This window comes from Apodemus sylvaticus, chromosome 15 (genome assembly GCF_947179515.1).
Source record: "Apodemus sylvaticus chromosome 15, mApoSyl1.1, whole genome shotgun sequence".
NCBI lineage: Eukaryota > Metazoa > Chordata > Mammalia > Rodentia > Muridae > Apodemus > Apodemus sylvaticus.
In genome coordinates, this window is record NC_067486.1 from 65,625,173 (window position 1) to 65,644,041 (window position 18,869).

Genomic DNA, 18,869 nt, shown 5'->3' on the forward strand with positions numbered 1-18,869 from the left:
ACAAGACATGGAGCCTGGAGCAGCTGATGAAGCAGGAGCTGCGGGGTCTGCCAACCCTGCCCACAGGGGCTCCATCTCCAAAAGGAATGGATAGCATTCCTTGTGAAGAAGTTCACAGTAAAATCCCAGTAAAGGGGCAAGTAAGGGAGCTGGAGAGACAGCTCAGCAGGCAGGAACACTTGCTGCTCTTTCAGAGGTACCAGGTTGAGTCCCCAGCACCTATAACAGATAGCTCACAACTGCATGTAACTCCAGTTCCAAAGGAGATACACTCCCTTCTACTGAGTGATTTCCTGTGGAGATATTTAGATAGACATAGAAGTAGAAAGAGTAATGGAGTGAATCCCTGTGTGGCTAGCACTCATTTCTATTTATATATACTAATATTATGTTATTGATATTCTTGTCCATGTTGTCCAAATGTGAAGTAATTTTTAGGGCAAATACCAGAAATCACATATGTTTCATTCAAGAATAAGTTAAAAAGAAACCATGACACTATCATTATGACCTTAAACAGCACCAGGTATCTCATATTTGTCAACATATACATTTTTTCTGATGTCTCACAAAAAAATTAAAAATTGTTTCAGGGGCTGGAGAGATGGGTCAGCAGTTAAGAGCACCGACTGCTCTTACAGAGGTCCTGAGTTCAAATCCCAGAAACCACATGATGGCTCAAAACCATCTGTAATGGGATCTGGTGCCCTCTTCTGGCACGCAGGCATACATGCAGACAGAACGTTGTATACATTATAAATAAATAAATGTTTTAAAAAAATTGTTTCAGTTGGAGTCATACAAAGTCCAAAAAAGCTCAACACTTACGTTATTTATAATTTTTAATCTAAATATTTTGTACCTTGTGCCTCTCTCCTTTCTACTTCCCTGAAATTCATGCATTAAAATAACTTGGCAAAGGTTGCTGGTCCTGTGGAGCTCCCTGCTTTGTGTATTCTACTTGGTGACTCTACTACTGTGGTCTCGTTTAATAGGTTTACCAATGATTTGAATGAGCCTAAGGCCCACCATAGTGCGTTATGTATTTAAAGAGGAAATTTTTAGAAACTACATTTATTTAGTGTGTGTGTGTGTGTGTGTGTGTGCATGCATGTGTGTGAGTGTGTGTGTATGTGTGTATGTGTGTGTGTGTGAGTGTGTGTGTGTATGTGTGTGTGTGTGTGTGTGTGTGAGTGTGAGTGCATGTGCGCATGCCATAGCAAGGGAGAAGAGGTCAGAGGACAACCTGAGGAGGTTGCTTCCCTCCTCCTACAATGTGTATCCTGGGGATCGGACTCAGGTCATCAGGCTGAACAATAGGCTCCTTTGCCTACTGGGTGTTCTCCTTAGCTCAGGAGGAAAAGTTTGTAGAAAAACAAACAGGAATATAGACTGACTGACCAACTTCCTCTCTCTTCTTCTGTTCTGGTGCCAGAGATCAAACTCAGGAACTCCTGCAAGCTAGGCAAGCACTCTACCTCTGATTTGTATGCTCAGTCCAATTCATAATAGCTTCTCTCTAACAGTGGAAAAATAATAACATCAGAAATAGTCAACAAAACGAGAAGATGCTGAAATTATCTGTGTCCAATCTCACAGTATTATATGGCTTCTAAAAAGTTTGCCTTCAAAAAATATTTAATCCTATAGGAAGATGTTTATGTTACAAGAGTAAACTGGGATGGACACCAGCATTCCAACAAGCTCAGCACTGGCTCTGTTTAAAAGACATTAAAATATTTATTTTGGAGCGGGAAGATTATATATGGTTTAAATCCTGAGCTTCTATAAACAGATATTGAATAAGCAGAAAAGGCGTGGTACCCCACCTTCTCATATTTCTTGAAGCCCGTATATTTAGTGAACGCTCATCCTCTGTGGTTACGGCTGAGTCATGGCACTACTTGGACAGCTGAGGATCCTAAAACAATGTAGCTGTCAATGTAGCTGTGGCCTTGGAGTGGACTGGGGAATGTCTGTTTTGATGTGTTTCTGCAGTAAACATCTGATTAAGAATCAGGGGATGGGAGTAGCAACTTCTCCCTTGGCCTGTGGGTGAGGATGATGGTGGAAGACTAGGGTGTGGAGCTGGAGAACCTGAACTGCCTGAGGCAGAGGGAACCCACGAAAGTCAGCACACCTAGCGAGATGTACTCACGGTCCACCAGGAGGGTCCAGCTGCAGGACACCTGGCCAAGGCTGTTGGACGCTGTGCAGCTGTATCTCCCACTGTCTCTTGCCCGGGCTTTCAGCAGGCACAGGTGGTGGGATGCACCATCTTCATACATCTCAGTGATACCTTCTCGTCTCCTCACGGGGATGCCTTCCAGGAACCAGCCCACGTCAGGCTTTGGTATCCCTGAAACTACAGGGCCATGTGTGGAACATGTGCCTTCAGGAAGCGCTGTGTGCTTATAAGGTGGGGTGAAGAGGGACTGACCAGGATGGAAGACCTCAGGCTGGGTGGAACTGATTCCCTACTTCTGAACCTGCCTCTACTTGGATCCTGCATTCACAGAGTTGAAGTTCTGTGAGAGGTAGCGGCCCGATGTGGGGGAGAACAGGGGTGATGAGCCAGTTCTCCAGGTGAGACAGGGACAGGAAAAGGAGGACAGAGAGGAGGGCCCCTGCAGTGTGTTTGTTATGATGGAGACACCAGGGGTGAGTTAGAGCATAGGACCGATGCATTGGGAGACTGAACATTTCCTAAAGGGAAGACCCTGGAAGGAAGCTTCCTGGAGGAGCAAATGTAAGGGGATCCATGGATACAGGAGGTACAGACTGGGGTGTGCTGAAGGAAAGGAACGGCCATCAAGGGGATACATTTTGGGAAGCAGCGCTTTAATCAGTTTTACTCACCCTCACAGATGAACTTGACTGTTTGACCTTCAGTGATTTCTTGGCTTTGGGGCTGGCTCTCAAATTTGGGGAATGTTGACTCCCTTTGGCTCTCTATGGAGATGTTCCCAGTGACAACCTTATTCCCAACTGGGCCTCCCAGGCCACACTGTCTGGTAGGAGGTGTGACAGCTTGCTGAGGGGCAGCCAGATTCTTCCTCTCTTCCCCAGGAGAGAGGGGGGAGCCCGGTACTCTTGCTTCTGGCTGGACTTTCGAGGCCTGCAGCGTGATGGTGCTGGTGGTCTTCTGCAGGATGGAGGACTGCAGGACCTTTCTGGGAGAATCCTCACACAGCTTCAGCTTGGGCTCCTGTGGGGACTTGAGGTGACTGTTGGTGGCCCAGGCTGAGGAGCCACTCCTCTGGGGACTCGGGCAGTTTTTACTTTCAGCCACAGTCTCTGGGTCTTTGGAGAGTCCATTGGTCACCTCCTTCCTGATGTCTGGAATGGGGGCCTTGGTTCCTCTCCCAGACAACCTGTACGACAATGGCGGTCAGGAGGGGAGAAGGCACCAGGGACCGAGTGGCCACCTGGTTACTCTGCAAACATTATTTTCCACGGTAGATTTCAGCTACCACAAGGCCCACTGGGGAAAGTAAATAGCACAGTGCTGCAGCTTGTTCTGTGTCCCAAGTCAGAGCCAGGGGACACCTGACCCTCACTGTCCCTTGCTTCCAACCCTGTGCATTGATAGATTTCTTCTTCCTGGGGCTCTGGAGTTCAAACCAACCACAGGCCCCTCTGTAATCCAATCCTCAATAGCCACTGCAGACAACCTTTTAAAGACGTAAATTGAGTTCTATCATCTGAAGGCCAAGAAGTCTTCAGCTTTCCACTCTATTAAGAATAAATGTGGGCACTGCAGTGGCAGAGCCCCAGCTGCCTCTTGCTACACAAACCACTAACCAGTATCCGGCCAGGCTACCATAGCTGTACGGGGGATTGTCCGGACCCCAAAGACCTCCTCTCAGGGCTTTCCAGCATGGTTCCCTCTGTTTGGAGTATGTTCTCCTGAGCTGTTCTTCACCTGCTGTTACACTTCCCTGGTCTGTGCTCAAATGTAGAATTTTCAGAAAGGGTATTCTCAACCCACTGATTAAAATTAATGTCTTGGTTTATTATGCCCTACAGGACCATAGTTGTAAGTCCATATGTGAGGCAGTTGACAGTAGGCAGTCAGCTCTACCCTGTGTCCTGATATCTACTCCACGTTTCACATCCTGAAAGAAAGCAAGGGAACTGTAGGCCAGAGGATAGTGGATTCTGGCCTGGGGTGGGATTAAATCGCCTTTAGTGTGGTCTGCTTTGGAAGGCACTGAGAGGATACTGAGGAAGACACAGCACTGAGCGTCCCAGGAATTTTCATAATGAAACCAGACAGCATATTACCACAGGAGAACAAAGCAAAGCACCCCAAGTAAAGCGATCCCCCCAAGTCAACCCTCATATCCTACACAGCGACTTCAAAGTTCAGGGCATTTTGTTGCTGTTGTCCTGTGCAGAGTATTTTAAGTTGGAAAACAACAATTATGAAGGAAGGCATACCTTGTGGCATTGTCCATACCTGGAAGAGGGACAGAAAGACAGCGGATTATTTTATATGCTACACAGAGACAACAATAAGGTGACGTCAATTTCTTTAGTACAGAGCTTCCCTGCTTGGGGCTTTGGTTAGGCTGAGAAATCTTTCTCACACTAGAGTTGCTTCCCTGGTTGGGCTTTTTAACATGGCTGGGGCCTGAGGACGTGGACTTCATTTCTCTTCACCAAACAGAAGGATACATTATCAACTGAGTGACAAATCAAGGGACAAACCCTCCAATGAAAATGCCAACAACACTTTGGTACCTTTAGCCTTCTGAACCACACACACCTCAGAATGTACATTTTAGACAGATAAGTGCTTTAGAAACATACAAAGGAAGTGACATTTTACACGCCCAGGAAAATTACAATATATTGTTTATTTACCATGTCTACTGCTTTTTAATTGTATTGTGGAAAATCCCAAAATATCTCCTAGTAGAAAAGCAGATATTCCAAGCCTTTGAAAGCTACCAGCACGGCGAGGAATGGACATTTTTATCAGCCCTGTCTGTCTCTTTTTTTCTCTTATTCTGTTTGTTTTGTTTTTGAATACTTTCAAACAAATCCTAGCCATGTATCCTTTTGTCATTATGGGCATTAAGAGGGAATGGTTTTTAAATGCAAGCAAGGCTGTGGAAAATAAAGAAAGGGTAGCTAAACCTTGCTGCAGAGGCCTGACAGTTCCCAACCCACAGGCAGTGGCCAAGCCACATTCTTTGGTCAGGACTGGGGTTTCTTGTTTTAATTACATCTGGTGGAGCAGAAAATACCAGTGGGCAAGGTACAGGGAATGTCTCAGGGTGGCTCCATGAAACTTGTCTCAGGTAAATATGTTTACACACACAAGTTTCTTTCTGGGGACGGTGGAAACACTTAAACCAAAATAAAGAGATGGTAGATAGGTAGATAGACAGACAGATGATAAAGAGATGATAGATAGATAGATGACTGGTGATACATGATAAACAGATACATGGATAGAGGGAGGGAGGGAAGGAGAGAGAGTGAGAGTGAGTGAGTGAGAGAGAGAGAGAGAGAGAGAGAGATATCAAGAATGCAGTTTCTGAGGAAAGGAATGAGATGATGCAAAAGTGGGAATCATAGGCAGAAGTAAGGAAGACAGGAGGAGGAAGGCAATGACATCACTTCCCTTTCCGATCCTTAAGCCCAAGGCAAATTTTTTTAATTTGGTTTTTTGAGACAGGGTTTCTCTGTGTAGCCCTGGCTGGCCTACTCACTCTGTAGACCAGGCTGGCCTTGAACTCAGAAATCTGCCTGCCTCTGCCTGCCTCTGCCTGCCAAGTGCTGGGGCTAAAGGCGTGCGCTACCACCGTCCTGCTGCCCAAGGCATTTCAGTGACCAATCCGTGAGCAAGCACGGGGCTTGCAGACTCCTCCCCATGCGCATGCTCAGTCTTCCCCAGGCTGGACCTGGGTGGGGAAGGCTAGAGAACCTTAAGCGGGCCCTCAAAGAGATTGCCGAGGAAGAACAGACAGGGGCTGAGGACAAAAGCAAGGAAGAGCAGCGACTGCTCACACGTCCAGTCTGGTGAGGAGGATCCTGGGTAGAAAGAGCTAAGTTGAGTGAGCATTTTGTAGGGTCAAAAAGAAGCCCGGGACAAATGGCTACCTGAGGTGCATACTGTAGCACATGCTGGCCTCCAGGCTGCCTCAGTACCTGTCGCTCCTCCCAGTACTTTGCATGCCACCCCTACCCTAAACCTCTGGCTCTCCCCATGGAGCCAGCTTCAGTGTGCTAGCCATGTGGGTGTACGCTCCCTCACATCCACAATCAAAACCTTCTCTTCAGCTATACCTTAGAGCAGTCGTGTCCTCACTTTATACACATCTGATTTGACGGACAGAAAGGACAAGTGTCGGGCAGGGAAGGTGGCAGAGCGCCAGCAGCATCCACTCTTGCCATAGTCTGAGATGAAAACGCTACCTGAGCTAGGAGAAAGGGCTGAAGACACCGAGGGGGCGGGGCCTAGTTAGGGACACAGATGCAGGGAACCGACAGCTCATAGCATCTTCCTCTGGGCCTGGTCTGTGAGGCTGGCCCATCCCTTTCTCTTCTAGTCGAAAACTTTGTCCTTGAGGATGCATGCTTATGCTAGTGTCCCACACGCATACACACAGCGGTGTTAGGAACAGCTTCCTCTCCAAGGGCCCTGACGCCAGGAAGCGGTCCCCGTGCACCGGCCCACATACCTGGGATGGAAAGCTCTGCGGACATGGAGGCTTTCCCTGACCCATTCGCCGCCGTGCAGGTGTACACGCCCATGTCATCCCGAGTGACCCCATGGATTTCCAGGATCTGCATGCCGTTCTTCTCGGACATAGACACGCGGCCACTTGGCTGCAGCGGGACATTTCCCTACAAGTGGCAGCAGGAGAGCTTGGTTAAGGATGTCTGCTCTCTTTGTCCCAGTCGTCCTGCCTCCCCCTGTCCTACGGAATGGACGCCACGGTACACAGCGCCTGTTCCCTGATCTCCAGATGTTCATCACAGTGATGTCTCTGTTTGTTAACTTGATACACGCTAGAGTCATCTGAGAAGAGAGAATAACTTCAAGTCCCATCAGACTGGGTTAAGGATAAGCCGGGGAAACATTTTCTTGATTGGTGATTGATGTGGAAGGGCCCAGCCCACAGTGGGTCATTGCTGTCCCTGGGCAGGTGGTCCTTGTGTGTATGAAAAATCAAACTACGCAAGCTATAAAGAGTAAGCCAGTAGGCAGCACCCCTCCATGACTGTGCTTCAGATCCTATCTCCGGGTTGCCCAGGGATAGAATACGATGTGGAGGTGTAAGTAAAATAAACCCTTCCCTCTTCAAGTTGCTTTTGGTTGTGGTGTTTCCCACAGTAACAGAAAGAAGACTGAGACAGTCACCTCTTGAACATTCAGCCATGAGGCTCCTGCACAGGCTTGACACCGACATGGGGAACCTGCCTCAGAGGACCCATGCTTCTCTGAAGGAATAGAATACAAGGATTCCTGGATCTCTACCTTCAGCTTCTCTTGCCCTCCTTTTTTTCCCCAAGAGTGAGTTTAGAAGAATCAAGAAGAGGTAAAAGGAGTTTACCTCTCATTTTACTCAAAAGTATCTTCTCTGAATAAACCTATTCTCTTTCTGGCCTTGACCCTTCCTGACATCCCTCAATGCCCTGTTCTGTCTCCACCTTTCTCACTGCCTGGTGCCACCATCTCTTCTGCCTCTCTCCGTTTCGCCCAGTTATGAATGGTCTGTGAAGCACTTGCACATAGAGTGTCCCCCTAACACGCTGAGGCATTACTCCTACCTCAAAGATGAGGAGACTAGGTTCCAAGAGATTAAATGACTTGTCTAGCACCACTGTACTTCAAGAACCATAGAGCTGTTGCCAGGAAATTCAATTCAACTCCTTCTCTTGAGATGCCTTGTCTGTCTTTGAACAAAAACTTTCTACTGTTTTGTGAGTTGAGGATGGTCTGAGTGACAGCAGAGGGACACTAGATTAGACATGTCACTATCACATATGCTCAGAGCCTTGGGGAAATGACCAGGGTTGAACCAGAAGGAACTAACTGGAAAGACAGAGTCCCAGGGTTTGACCTCTTAGGGCTTTCTTGGAAGGGTCAGAGTCTGGACGGACAAAACCTCACCTTGAGCCAGGTGACCTGTGGTGGAGGCCGGCCAGTGATCTTGCAGGAGAATCGTCCCATCTGCCCTTCTTTGACCACAGCTTTGCCCAGCTTGGTGGCAAACTTTGGTGGGCACTCGCCCCAGATGCTCGGACGAGTCTCCCCTGGAAATCTGTCCCGAGAAAGAAATCAACAAGGCATCCAGACTTAGACTGGGTAGCAATTCAATTCCTCCACTCCAGCCTAGGTCACTTAAATTGTGGTCAGAAACCATTTAAGGGTTGTTTTCCCAACTCCATCCTCAAACACATCTTCTAACACATCTTCTCTCTCTGGAAAAATCAGTGACCCCAGAATGTATCACCTCCATCACATGGGCATGCATCTCCCAATCTCTCTTAAACCTAAAGAGAGCTCTGGCCTGAAGCCTGGATTTTGGAAAATAGACCAAAAACATACATGCTGTATGCAACCTCCAGAGCTGACTCATGGAAACCTCCAGCAAGATTCTCCATTCTGTTTTTGCCCAATATTCAAGCTAGGTGTAGAGGCTCCAGGAGATGGAGCTACAAAACAGAGAAAGTGTGGGCCCCTTGAAGAGAATGTGGAAGGTTCTCACCCATTCAAGAACAAGTTAAGAAATAAGTTTGGGCTGAGCCACCAAGATCTGGAGCTCCTCTGTGACAGCAGCTATTGTTAACACTTCAAAGTCTATTCATTTAATTTTTTTTATCCATTATCTTCTTAATTGTTAAGACTCCTCTGAAGACCATAGGCACATTCCTCCACTTCCTTAGTATTTAGCAACTGAGCCAAAGGTGCTAGCCACAGAGGCTGCTAGGTCAGAAGATGCTGGGGGAATGGTTCTCAATGTTCTACTAGGCCCTCATTCTTCAGTTATTACAACCTAGGATGTGTAAGACTTATGCCCTATACCCGTGCTTGCTAAGTCATCAGGAAAAGACAACCCAACCCTTACTTTGGCTTGAGCATTCCAGAACTTACCCTGAGGCTTTAGAAAGAACAGGCTGACCACACTTCTTCATAAAATTCCCTGTAACACACAGAGAGAAGGCTAGAGAGTCAGGGCCAGGTTACATCCACCAATGTTGGCAATGAATCATGCAGATTCCACAACAGGGGAAGCAATATGTGAACCTTGATGAGCACATGCTGTCTCAGTGTGAGCATCAGGCTAATGAGTCACAAACACTGGAATCTGAGTTCCTTATAATAATTTAATGAATTAGGTAATTCACTATTTTCCATCTTTTTACATTTTTTAAATACATTTATTGTTGTTTTGTGTGTCTAAGTGCTTGCCTGTATGTTCATCAGGTGCTTGCTTGGTGTCTGTGGACATATGACACATGAGCCATAAGAGGGTATTGGATCTCCAAGAATTGGAGTTACAGATGGTTGTGAGTCACCATGTAGGTACTGGGAACTGAACCTGGATTCTCTGTAAAAACAGCAAATACTCCTAACAGCTGAGCCGTCTCCCTGTTCCTTTTCCCATCTTTTTTCAGAAGGTAAGAAAAATGAAATTCGGAGAAGTCACATGTATAAATAATAGATGCTAAAATGATTGGGGGAATTCATCAGGTCTCCCAAGTTCTAGAATACTCAACCTCTTGGATGAGTTGTGAGGTAGTACTTGGGACTCTATTAGAGTTACCTGTAGAGGTCCAGAACATGGCGCAGCTTAAGTGAGGGAAGGAGATGCCGTGCACATCTCTTACCATGGCTATTTACAAGAAATAGAGTCCATACTCAGTCTTTCCACTGAAGGCTGGGTGAATACCAGCAAGCAGAAATAGAACAGGACTGAGCCACCACCGAGCCACACCTCCCTGGATCAGCAGTACTGCCAGTCCTTGGCAAGCTGCTACTGTGCTAGGTACCACCAGTTCTTTTTGTTTTTTCCTTTAAACTTTATTGGATATTTTCTTTATTTACATTTCAAATGTTATCCCCTTTCCTAGTTTCCCTCTGAAAACCCCCTATCCCATACCACTCTCCCTGTTCACCAACTCACCCACTTCTACTTCCCTGTCCTGGCATTCCCCTACCCTGGGGCATGGAGCCTTCACAGGACCAAGGGCCTCTCCTCTCATTGATGCCCAACAAGGCCATCCTCTGCTACATATGCAGCTGGAGCCATGGGTCCCTCCATGTATACTCTTAGGTTGGCGGTTTAGTCCCTGGGAGTTCTGGGTGTACAGGTTGGTTCATACTGTTGTTCTTCCTGTGGAGACCAGTTCTAGCTGAAAAGTTAATATGCCCAGTGCCACTGAGCCTGGGTGGCTGCTGACATACCAGGCAGGGAACAGTGATATAGCAAACTTAGAGACACCACATGGGGAACCCTTTATCCAGCTGCTGCAGATGGGGAGGGAATACAAAATGTGACCAGAAAATAACAATGCAGTAATGTAACTACACAGTAGTGGTTTGGTTTTTAGTTAGGAGACGGGGAGGAATGGGCATTTCTGAGCTAGCCATCACCCTGGAAGTTGGTCCCTTTCTTCCACAAGCTGCGAATGCATATAAAAGCCTATCAAGGCCCACAGGGAAGACTCGGTTGTCTTGCTCATATGAGAGAGTGTCTGCTGTGGGGAATATACAGGGCATTTATTGGGGAATGGTAGACTTCCTTAAGCGCTCTCAGCTATCACATTTCCATGACAGGACAGGAATGGACCCACAGGTAGAGGCTTAATGTCACAGTTAGCATTTCCCCAGTCATACCTATCTTGAGATTTTCACAGAACATCTCTAAGACAGGATCCACACCAAACACTCAGGCCACATTCAACGTGGGATGTTATGGACCAGTGATCACTGCTGATGCATTTGTCCAATATGACCACAGAGCGAGCAGTCTGCCATCCATCCCATCCTCTAGCCAAGGTTAAAAGACATTTTAAGCTCATCAAAGGAGAGACAAGTTTTGAAAGGATCCAATTGACATGTATAGTTAAGATGGATGCTGGGAAGAATAGTAGTCGTGTGTGGAGTGGTAGGATGCTCAATAATTTAGCTATATTTTACTTATGGAAATATTAGCTATTTTTTAAAAAAAAGTTATAAATAAGTGGATTTTTTAAATGGAACACAATGTAGTCACCTGTCTTCTGAAAAAAGGGAGAAAGCAAGCGAACTCTGGCATCTGACCAGCATGTTAGAGCTCCTTGTACATGTGCCATACAATGGCAGCATCCGCATGCCTGGCTGCTGACGTGGGCCACATACCATTTACTGCACTTGGCAATGCTGCCGTACTGCCTATCTGACCTAATGTTTGATATTTTAAAAGTATGTATAAATGGATAAACAAAATGTACTCTATTCATGTAAGGAAATATTGTTCAAGCATAAACAGGAATGAAGTGTGGAAACGCTACAGTGGGGACAGACTCTGAAGAGCACACGACATGGAGAAAGCCTATCATGAAGGGTACGTATCGGGTGGCTTCATCTCTAAGAAACGTTCTGAACAGGCAAATCCACAGAGAAAAGAAGGTGGTAGGTACTGGTGGGGCCTGCAGGAGGGGAGAACTCTGTGGGTATGGAGTTTCTATCTGTGGTAATGATAACATTCTAGAACTAGGTAGTGGTGGCAGCAGTGCAAGCCCGGAGTGCACTGATGACACAGGAGCACTCCAGGGCACACTTGGCTGAAATGGTGAAAAGGGTAATGTCGCACGCTTCTTACCACAATAAAGAAAATTAGATTGAGAGTTAAAAAAAAAATCCTTAGGAGATAAATGTCTTAATCCAAAGGCAGAAATTCCTTGAGACACACAACGAGTAAAAAAAAAAAAAAAATGGCATTTCCCATAGAAGAGCAAAGAATGGCGCTTACATGTGCTTCCTGTCATAGCAGCGGCGATTTCCAGCATGATTCAGGGGCAATGCACAAAGGTGGTTGGCTGAACGTGGAGCTGAGCATCGCTCACGTCAATATGAGTTAGTACCAGAGAGCTTACAACTGAACAAAGGGAATGTGGACTAAGATAACAGGGTCTGGTGGGGGTGGGGGTGGGGGTGGGAGGGAATTCAAGTTGTAAATAGTCAGATAAGGTGAAGTCAATTCTGCAAAAGTATGAAAGTCTGGCAGAATCATAAGGCAATGATGGAAAAATAAGTGGGAAGGAGATTAAGGTAGAATATGGGAAATGGGGGGAAAATGAAGAGAGCTGGTGGGGACAGGCCCAGTTTGCGAGGACAAGGCACTGAAGAGATTTAATCACTCCTCTTGTCTGTTTAAAGGACAGATAAAGACAATGCCAGCAGGTCTCAGGAGAGGACAGTTCAATGGATTCTGACAATGGCTGTCAGAACCTGGATGCTTTTCCTCAAAGTATGTAAGAAGACTGATCAGAAACAGAACATTTTGGTTTGAAAGTGAGTGATGTAGTTGTGTCGGCAGGGAGAAGAGAAGTTCTCAAAGTGTGTGGCAACGTGGCTGCCCATCATGCAAACAGGACTCCTAGCATCATAACAGATGCAGCTCATACGCATGCCAGGGCAGCAAGAGCAAACCCCGCTGTTCCAAGTGAACCAGAAATAGTCAACCTACTCGAGCCATCTTCAGTGTTTCGTATAGAAGACTTAAAATAGCGCTTCCCTGCTCTGTTAGAATAGATCTGATTTCCATAAGATGTGTTCAGTCATGCCTGGGGCCACCCTGGATTAAGCTCACAGCAAATTGGCCACATATATGGTTTCAGAAATTCATGTAAAGCCTTAATTAAAGCAAGGTGACACACAGAGTAGACCACAATCCTCTGTCTCGCAGTATGTAATTGTGCTGCTGAAACATGCTGAAGGATAATGAGGTGATCCGATGCTTGCAGAACTTGCCAAGCACGCTTAGAGTTTAAAAATGAAGGAGCAAAGTTCATACCATCAAGTAGTACATGGTGTGGGAGAGATGGCTAAGGGCACTGACTGCTCTTGCAGAGGTCCTGAGTTCAATTCCCAGCAACCACATGGTGACTCACAACCATCTGTAATGGGATCTGATGCCCTCTTCTGGTGTGTCTTAAGACAGTGACAGCTCTTACTCATATAATAAATAAATAAATACATAAATAAATAAATATTTAAAGCAGTACAGGAAAAGGGGAAGTAAGGTAGATATGAAAATAAAATTTTTTAGAATAAAAGAGCATGTACATTAAATTTTTTTAAAAAAATAAATAGCTTTAAAAGGTGACAGACACAGCAAGGTAAGTTAAGGGATGATCACACAAATAGGAAAAAAAATCCTCAAGTGTGATGTCAAAATAATTCCTGCTACAGACTTGAGTAATAAAGTTATTTTGGAAACTATATGCCTTAAATTCCCATCATGCCTTGCAGTGCACCCTCAATGAGGGTGTTGAAGAAAGAAAGGTGATGAACAATGGAGGGGGCACACACTACAGCTGTAACTCCAAACTAACAGCACTATGCCACCTTTCAGATCACACATTCATCAGAGCATGACAATGTTTAAAGACAAGCAAGAAGACAAAAAACCCAACGAGACATGCACATTGCACATGTCTCCTAAATTTAATACTCTTGGTTCCAGCTCCGTCAAGTTGAGGTCCCCTCTAATCTACATTGGATGTATGTAAACACATAATACTTACATGTACAATAGCCATATTTCACTTAGTAGAAAATGTGCACAAAACAAACTCTACAATAATTTTTAAGCTGTAATTTCAAGACCTCTCTTTATCCTGGCCATTTCTTAAGTTATTTAGCTAGTTTTCACAACTTACAAAGTTCTGGATGTTATTGAAGACCACAGAACCACTGGCTTAAATGTTTATGAGGCACTGTTCTAGCAAGACTGTAAGGAAGAGGGGGCCAATCCTTGCCGTGGAGCATATACTTTACCTGGTACCATCCCACAAAATGCCCCCAACCTTCCCTGACTACCGGGAAGAGAAAAGCGACCTTATGAATGTCACACCCTCTCCCCTGGGGGATGTGGTAGTGTTCCTACTTGGAACTGGGGCTTTGGTGCTGGTGAAATGGCTCGGGTTTGATCTACTGGCTGATCACACTTGAGACTTAGGAAGGGGAGTGGACTGAGTGAAACTAGATGGTGCTCTGTGTGGGGCTTTTGCAGCAAGAGGGCCCCTTCTGCTCTCTTTTAAGCACTCTACCTCAGAGTTTGGGAGAGCACTTAACCAGCTCCCAAGAGTGGGAAGGGAAGGCTGCTGAGGTCAAAAGGGGATCAGGATCTCTGGACCGAAGGGGAGAGATGCAGCCTGGTTGGGGTTCTCCATGAGAGAGCTCTAGGCATCGAGAGAACTAGAAGGTCTGTGGGTCAGGGAGATAAACAGGAGCCAACTCACACTGATAGGGCCTTGCTGACAGTGAGTTATGGAAGGATTCCAAAGGAGAGGGTGAGAAAATCTGGTGAGCATTTTTCCAGGTATTTTAAATAGTGCAGTGGGCTCTGGAGTGAGGACAAGAGAGAGAAGGAGACCACTGGAAATTATTTTTTGTGACAGCTGAGTGGCCATGATAGCAACCAGGACACAGACAGTGCCACTGAGAATGGAAAGGAAAGAACTGTGTAGGAGATGATGTAACAGGGCCTGGGAATATCTGGTGTCAGGATGGGGAATATTTGGGAATGGCTGAGGTTGCTCAGATGTTCTACTTTCTAAGAAGATATGGACTGTCACCTGTCAGTTTCAAGTCTTCATGGTCCCATGGATGTCTTAAGTATAAATATTAAAGCATCTCTGCCACTGGGTTCCTGGTGTGATACAAATGGAACTCTTCCTTATATAATTTTTCCCTATTGTGTATTGTATTGTATTGTATTGCATTGCATTGCATTGCATTGGTGAAGTCTCTTCCCTAATGTCCACTTTTCTAGAAAACACACACACACACACACACACACACACACCTTCTGTACTGTGATGCTCACTAGTGGATACATTCTTCCATGGAGGCCAAAGTCATCAATGTATCCAGAAATGTCAAGGGTTCTATATGAGGCTCTAGGAAATTGACACACTGACCAATTCTTCCTCAAGGGATTGAAATAGAATACACACTGTTTGAAGAAAAACATATTTCCTAGTCATCCATGGGTGGGCAAGGAGTTCAGGAGTAGTAGCTGCTTGGAGCTTTGTTCAAAAAGGAGGACCAGCTAAAGTTCCTGCAAGTGACTTCTTTAAACAAAAAATTTAAATTATTATTTACGTGTATGGGTGTTTTGCCTGCATGCCTGTGTGTGCAGAACCCTAGGAGACCAGAGAGAGTTCAGATCCCCCTGGAACTGGAGTTGCAGATCATTGTGAACCTCCGTATGTGTGCTGGCTTTCTGGAAGAACAGCCAGAGCTCTTAGCCACTGAGCCATCTCCAGCTCCAGCAAGTGATTTCTTAATTACCATCCACAACTGTTCTATAGAGAAATCATTGATACTTAGCAGAAAGGAAACATCTCTTTTAGAGTCCTCTTCCAGGGTCCAAGACTCAGTCTTAGTTTATCTCTCTAGAGCTCCTGCTATGACAGTCCAAATCACATGAAGCAGGTGGGGGGCCAGGTGGGGGAGGGTACTGGGGGAGCATTCTCTTGCAAACCTAAGTTGTAAAGCACCAGTCTCACCAATTACCAGGAAGCCATCAGAGATGATGCCTCTCTAGTCTGAGGCACTACTCTTTGGGTGTGATGTATTAGTCACATTGCTACCTCCTGTGAAGGTGACAGCTTGGAGCCATCCACCAGCAAAGACAGGAAAGACATTTTAAGCAGAAACCTAGAGCAATTCGTTGCATCAATGAGCAACTCACTAGCAGTGCATCTTGAAAGATGATGGTCTAATAAAGACTAATAAAACACTTGGGAAAAAGGAAGGAAACTGTGGTAACTGATCTTGGTTGTTAACTTGACTACATCATGAATCAACTAAAACTGAAGAGCTGGGCATCCCTGTGAGGGGTATTCTTAACTGTATTATCTGAAACAGGAAGTCCCACCCTATTTCTGGGCAGCATCTAGCCAAGATAAAGGACATGGAAGAAGGAAGCTGCTTTTGCCGGCTTCCCCTACCCACACAGGATGCTTCCACTGTTCTGTGGCTGCAGCATTCCTTGCTGGCTTCTTGGGGATTTGAACCAGGGACTGAAGACTGGCAGCCCACAGCATCCCGCAGGGACTCCAACATCAGAATGGGAACGTTGAGACATGAGCCTCCTGGATTGAATAACTACAGAAGTCTTGGCCTTTCCTAAACTTCAGCATGAACTAGTCACTGCTGGCCTACCTTCCTCTAACCCAATCTATAAAGCTCCCATTCAAAATATACCAACATCATAAAGGAAGCCAGTGTCTCAGGGGGAGTTCCCTTGCTCTTTACGCACAGTGCAAAATCTGGGTTTTCAACAATACATACTGAATGAAAGAGCAGAAGGGATTATGAGCAACTGGAAAAGCAAAGTCCATGAAGGTCAGTGGTTACGGAAAGGAGAAAGAGGTAGAGGACTCAAGAGATGGGAGAACAAAGGAAACCCTGGTCTGAGCAGGAGGTTCAGTGGCTACGAGCACACACACTGCTCTTGCCGAGCTTCCTAGTGCACACGCCAAGTGGCTCAACAGCCATGACTCAGGAGATCTGATCCAGGTACTGTTCTGTCTTCTGTGAGCACTGCATTCATATACAAGCATGGGAGAGCATGTGTGTGACTTCTTTTAGTGATGAACAATGTGGAAGTGTAAGCGGAATAAACCCTTTCCTCCCCAACTTGCTTCTTGGTCATGTTTGTGCAGGAATAGAAATCATGACACTAGGGGGTCAGGGACTGGGGAAGAGGAGATTATGGAGGGCTGGAAGAAGACAGAGGGGCTGGCTTCTCCAGGCCAGCTGATGCTTCCAGAAGCCCTGCAGGTGATTTTTGGTTTTGAGATAGGATCTTGATATATAGCCCAGGCTAGCCTTGAACATAAACCTCCTGCCTTTGTCTCCCATGTGCACACCACCATGCCTGACTCTAGGCGCAATCTCCTCCATGTGAGTTGAATTCCTCCAACTATGACCTGTGGAACAGCAGCAGGGTGACATCTGCGGGTGGCTGGACTTCAGAAATTCAGGCTGTGTACCAGGCCTGTCCAATCAACAGGGATGTGTTAACAAGATTCCCCAGGGAGGCCTGGGTGCTTACAGTTGACTACCCCACCCTGTAACTCTGCTGAGAGCGACTGTGAGCCCATATCCTTTCTGGCATATATGAGTATATAAGCTACTATCAAACGTTTCTCTGGTTTCTCAGATTCAAAAGGCCTTCTGAGATGCGGGTCAACATTCCTCTTCATTATATGGAGGGGATACTTTCCATGTTTATGATGATTTTACACTGAAGTGATATACTGAGCTAAATAAAACATTTTATTAAAATTAATCTCACCTAATGTGATGGTTTGAATGGCTGGCCACGGGGAGTGGCACTATTAGGAGGCGTGGCCTTGCTGGAGGAAGTGTGTCACTTCATAGGTGGGCTTTGAGGCTTCCTCTGCTCAGGCTCCGCCCAGTGTGGAAGAGTCCTCTCCTGGCTGCCTTCGGATCAATATATGTAGAACTCTTGGCTTCTCCAGCATCAAGTCTGCCTGGATGCTGCCCTGCTTCCTGCTATGATGATAAGGGACTAAAGCTGTGAACCTGTAAGCCAGCCCCAATGAAATGTTTTCCTTTATAAAAGTAGCATTGGTCATGGTGTCTCTTCACAGCAATAAAATTCTAATGGAGACACCTAATTATAAAAATGTGGCTCTAGCAAACCCAACGTCACATGTACAGCTGATGTTATGCACTACTGGACAGTGGCCCTGGAGAACAGCCTGTGGCCCCTGTCCTAGGGAGGAAGCTCCCTCACGATTTTGCTCTGCCCTGAACTTAACTACCCTAGAGGTGCTTAGAACAGGGCTGCTTCCCCTGTGTGAGGCTCAGGGAACTGTGTGGCCCTATCCCTAGGCACCTGTTCTCACGCTCCTTGGCTCTAATTGCCAAACTGGAAGTTGGGCAAGAAAGCTTTCTTTCTCACAGACTTCCCTCTGTGGGAGTTCTAAAGATGTTAGCTGCAGCTCTGATAATCACTGGGCACCACTTCCTGACGGCCAGGGGCTGCACTGATCCTTGCCCAACTCTGTGTGATGCCCTCTGCCTTAAAGGAAAAGAAACTCAGGAAGGCCATGTGCCCGCACTTAGAAACCAGCAGAGCTAAAACTCAACAGAGGCATTTGACTCCACTCACCGCACAACACTGCCTCCTACATTTGGCCCATAAAGGTTAAAAGCTTCCACCTCTCAGTCAAATGTTTGGTCCCAGGACTTCTGTTGTGTTCATGAATGAACAGAGTGGGAAGCACAGCCTGGAGTTGCAGGGGAGGCCAGTGGGCTGGCTGCTGGAGTCACTACATGAATGTTGATGGTAACCTGGCGGGGTTGGCAACTTCTCCGTGGCAGTGGGTGGTGACTACATCCTTCTAAGCCTATGGGGCTCAGGGTGGCCCCAAACACATCTGCTCAAAAGGAAGTGGGGAGCACGTAGGCCCATACACACAGAAAGAGGCTACAGGCATGAGACTATTTTCCTGTTAGAGTTAGAAGAACAGTGCTTCTTAAATACCCGAGTCAATCTATCCCAATTAAAACCCACCCAATGAGGAGGAATATGAATCTTATCTCGCTCTTCTGTGATTGTCCCACCTCCTTGCTTCTGACCTGAAAATGTTCTCTC

General features: G+C 46.2%; 1 protein-coding gene across 4 annotated transcripts in view; it reads right to left on the reverse strand.

The window, feature by feature from the left end:
- The window catches only part of Mylk (myosin light chain kinase), a 255,320-nt gene that overhangs the window by 111,408 nt on the left and 125,043 nt on the right, over nucleotides 1–18,869 (reverse strand). For all 4 annotated transcript variants that reach the window (XM_052159226.1, XM_052159227.1, XM_052159225.1 and 1 more), the window contains exons 5-10: nucleotides 9,116–9,164; nucleotides 8,132–8,282; nucleotides 6,696–6,861; nucleotides 4,444–4,462; nucleotides 2,860–3,374; nucleotides 2,159–2,365 (exon numbers count right to left, since the gene is read on the reverse strand). In XM_052159226.1, coding sequence (XP_052015186.1) covers nucleotides 2,159–2,365; nucleotides 2,860–3,374; nucleotides 4,444–4,462; nucleotides 6,696–6,861; nucleotides 8,132–8,282; nucleotides 9,116–9,164 — 1,107 coding nt within the window. The remainder of the gene's footprint in view (nucleotides 1–2,158; nucleotides 2,366–2,859; nucleotides 3,375–4,443; nucleotides 4,463–6,695; nucleotides 6,862–8,131; nucleotides 8,283–9,115; nucleotides 9,165–18,869) is intronic.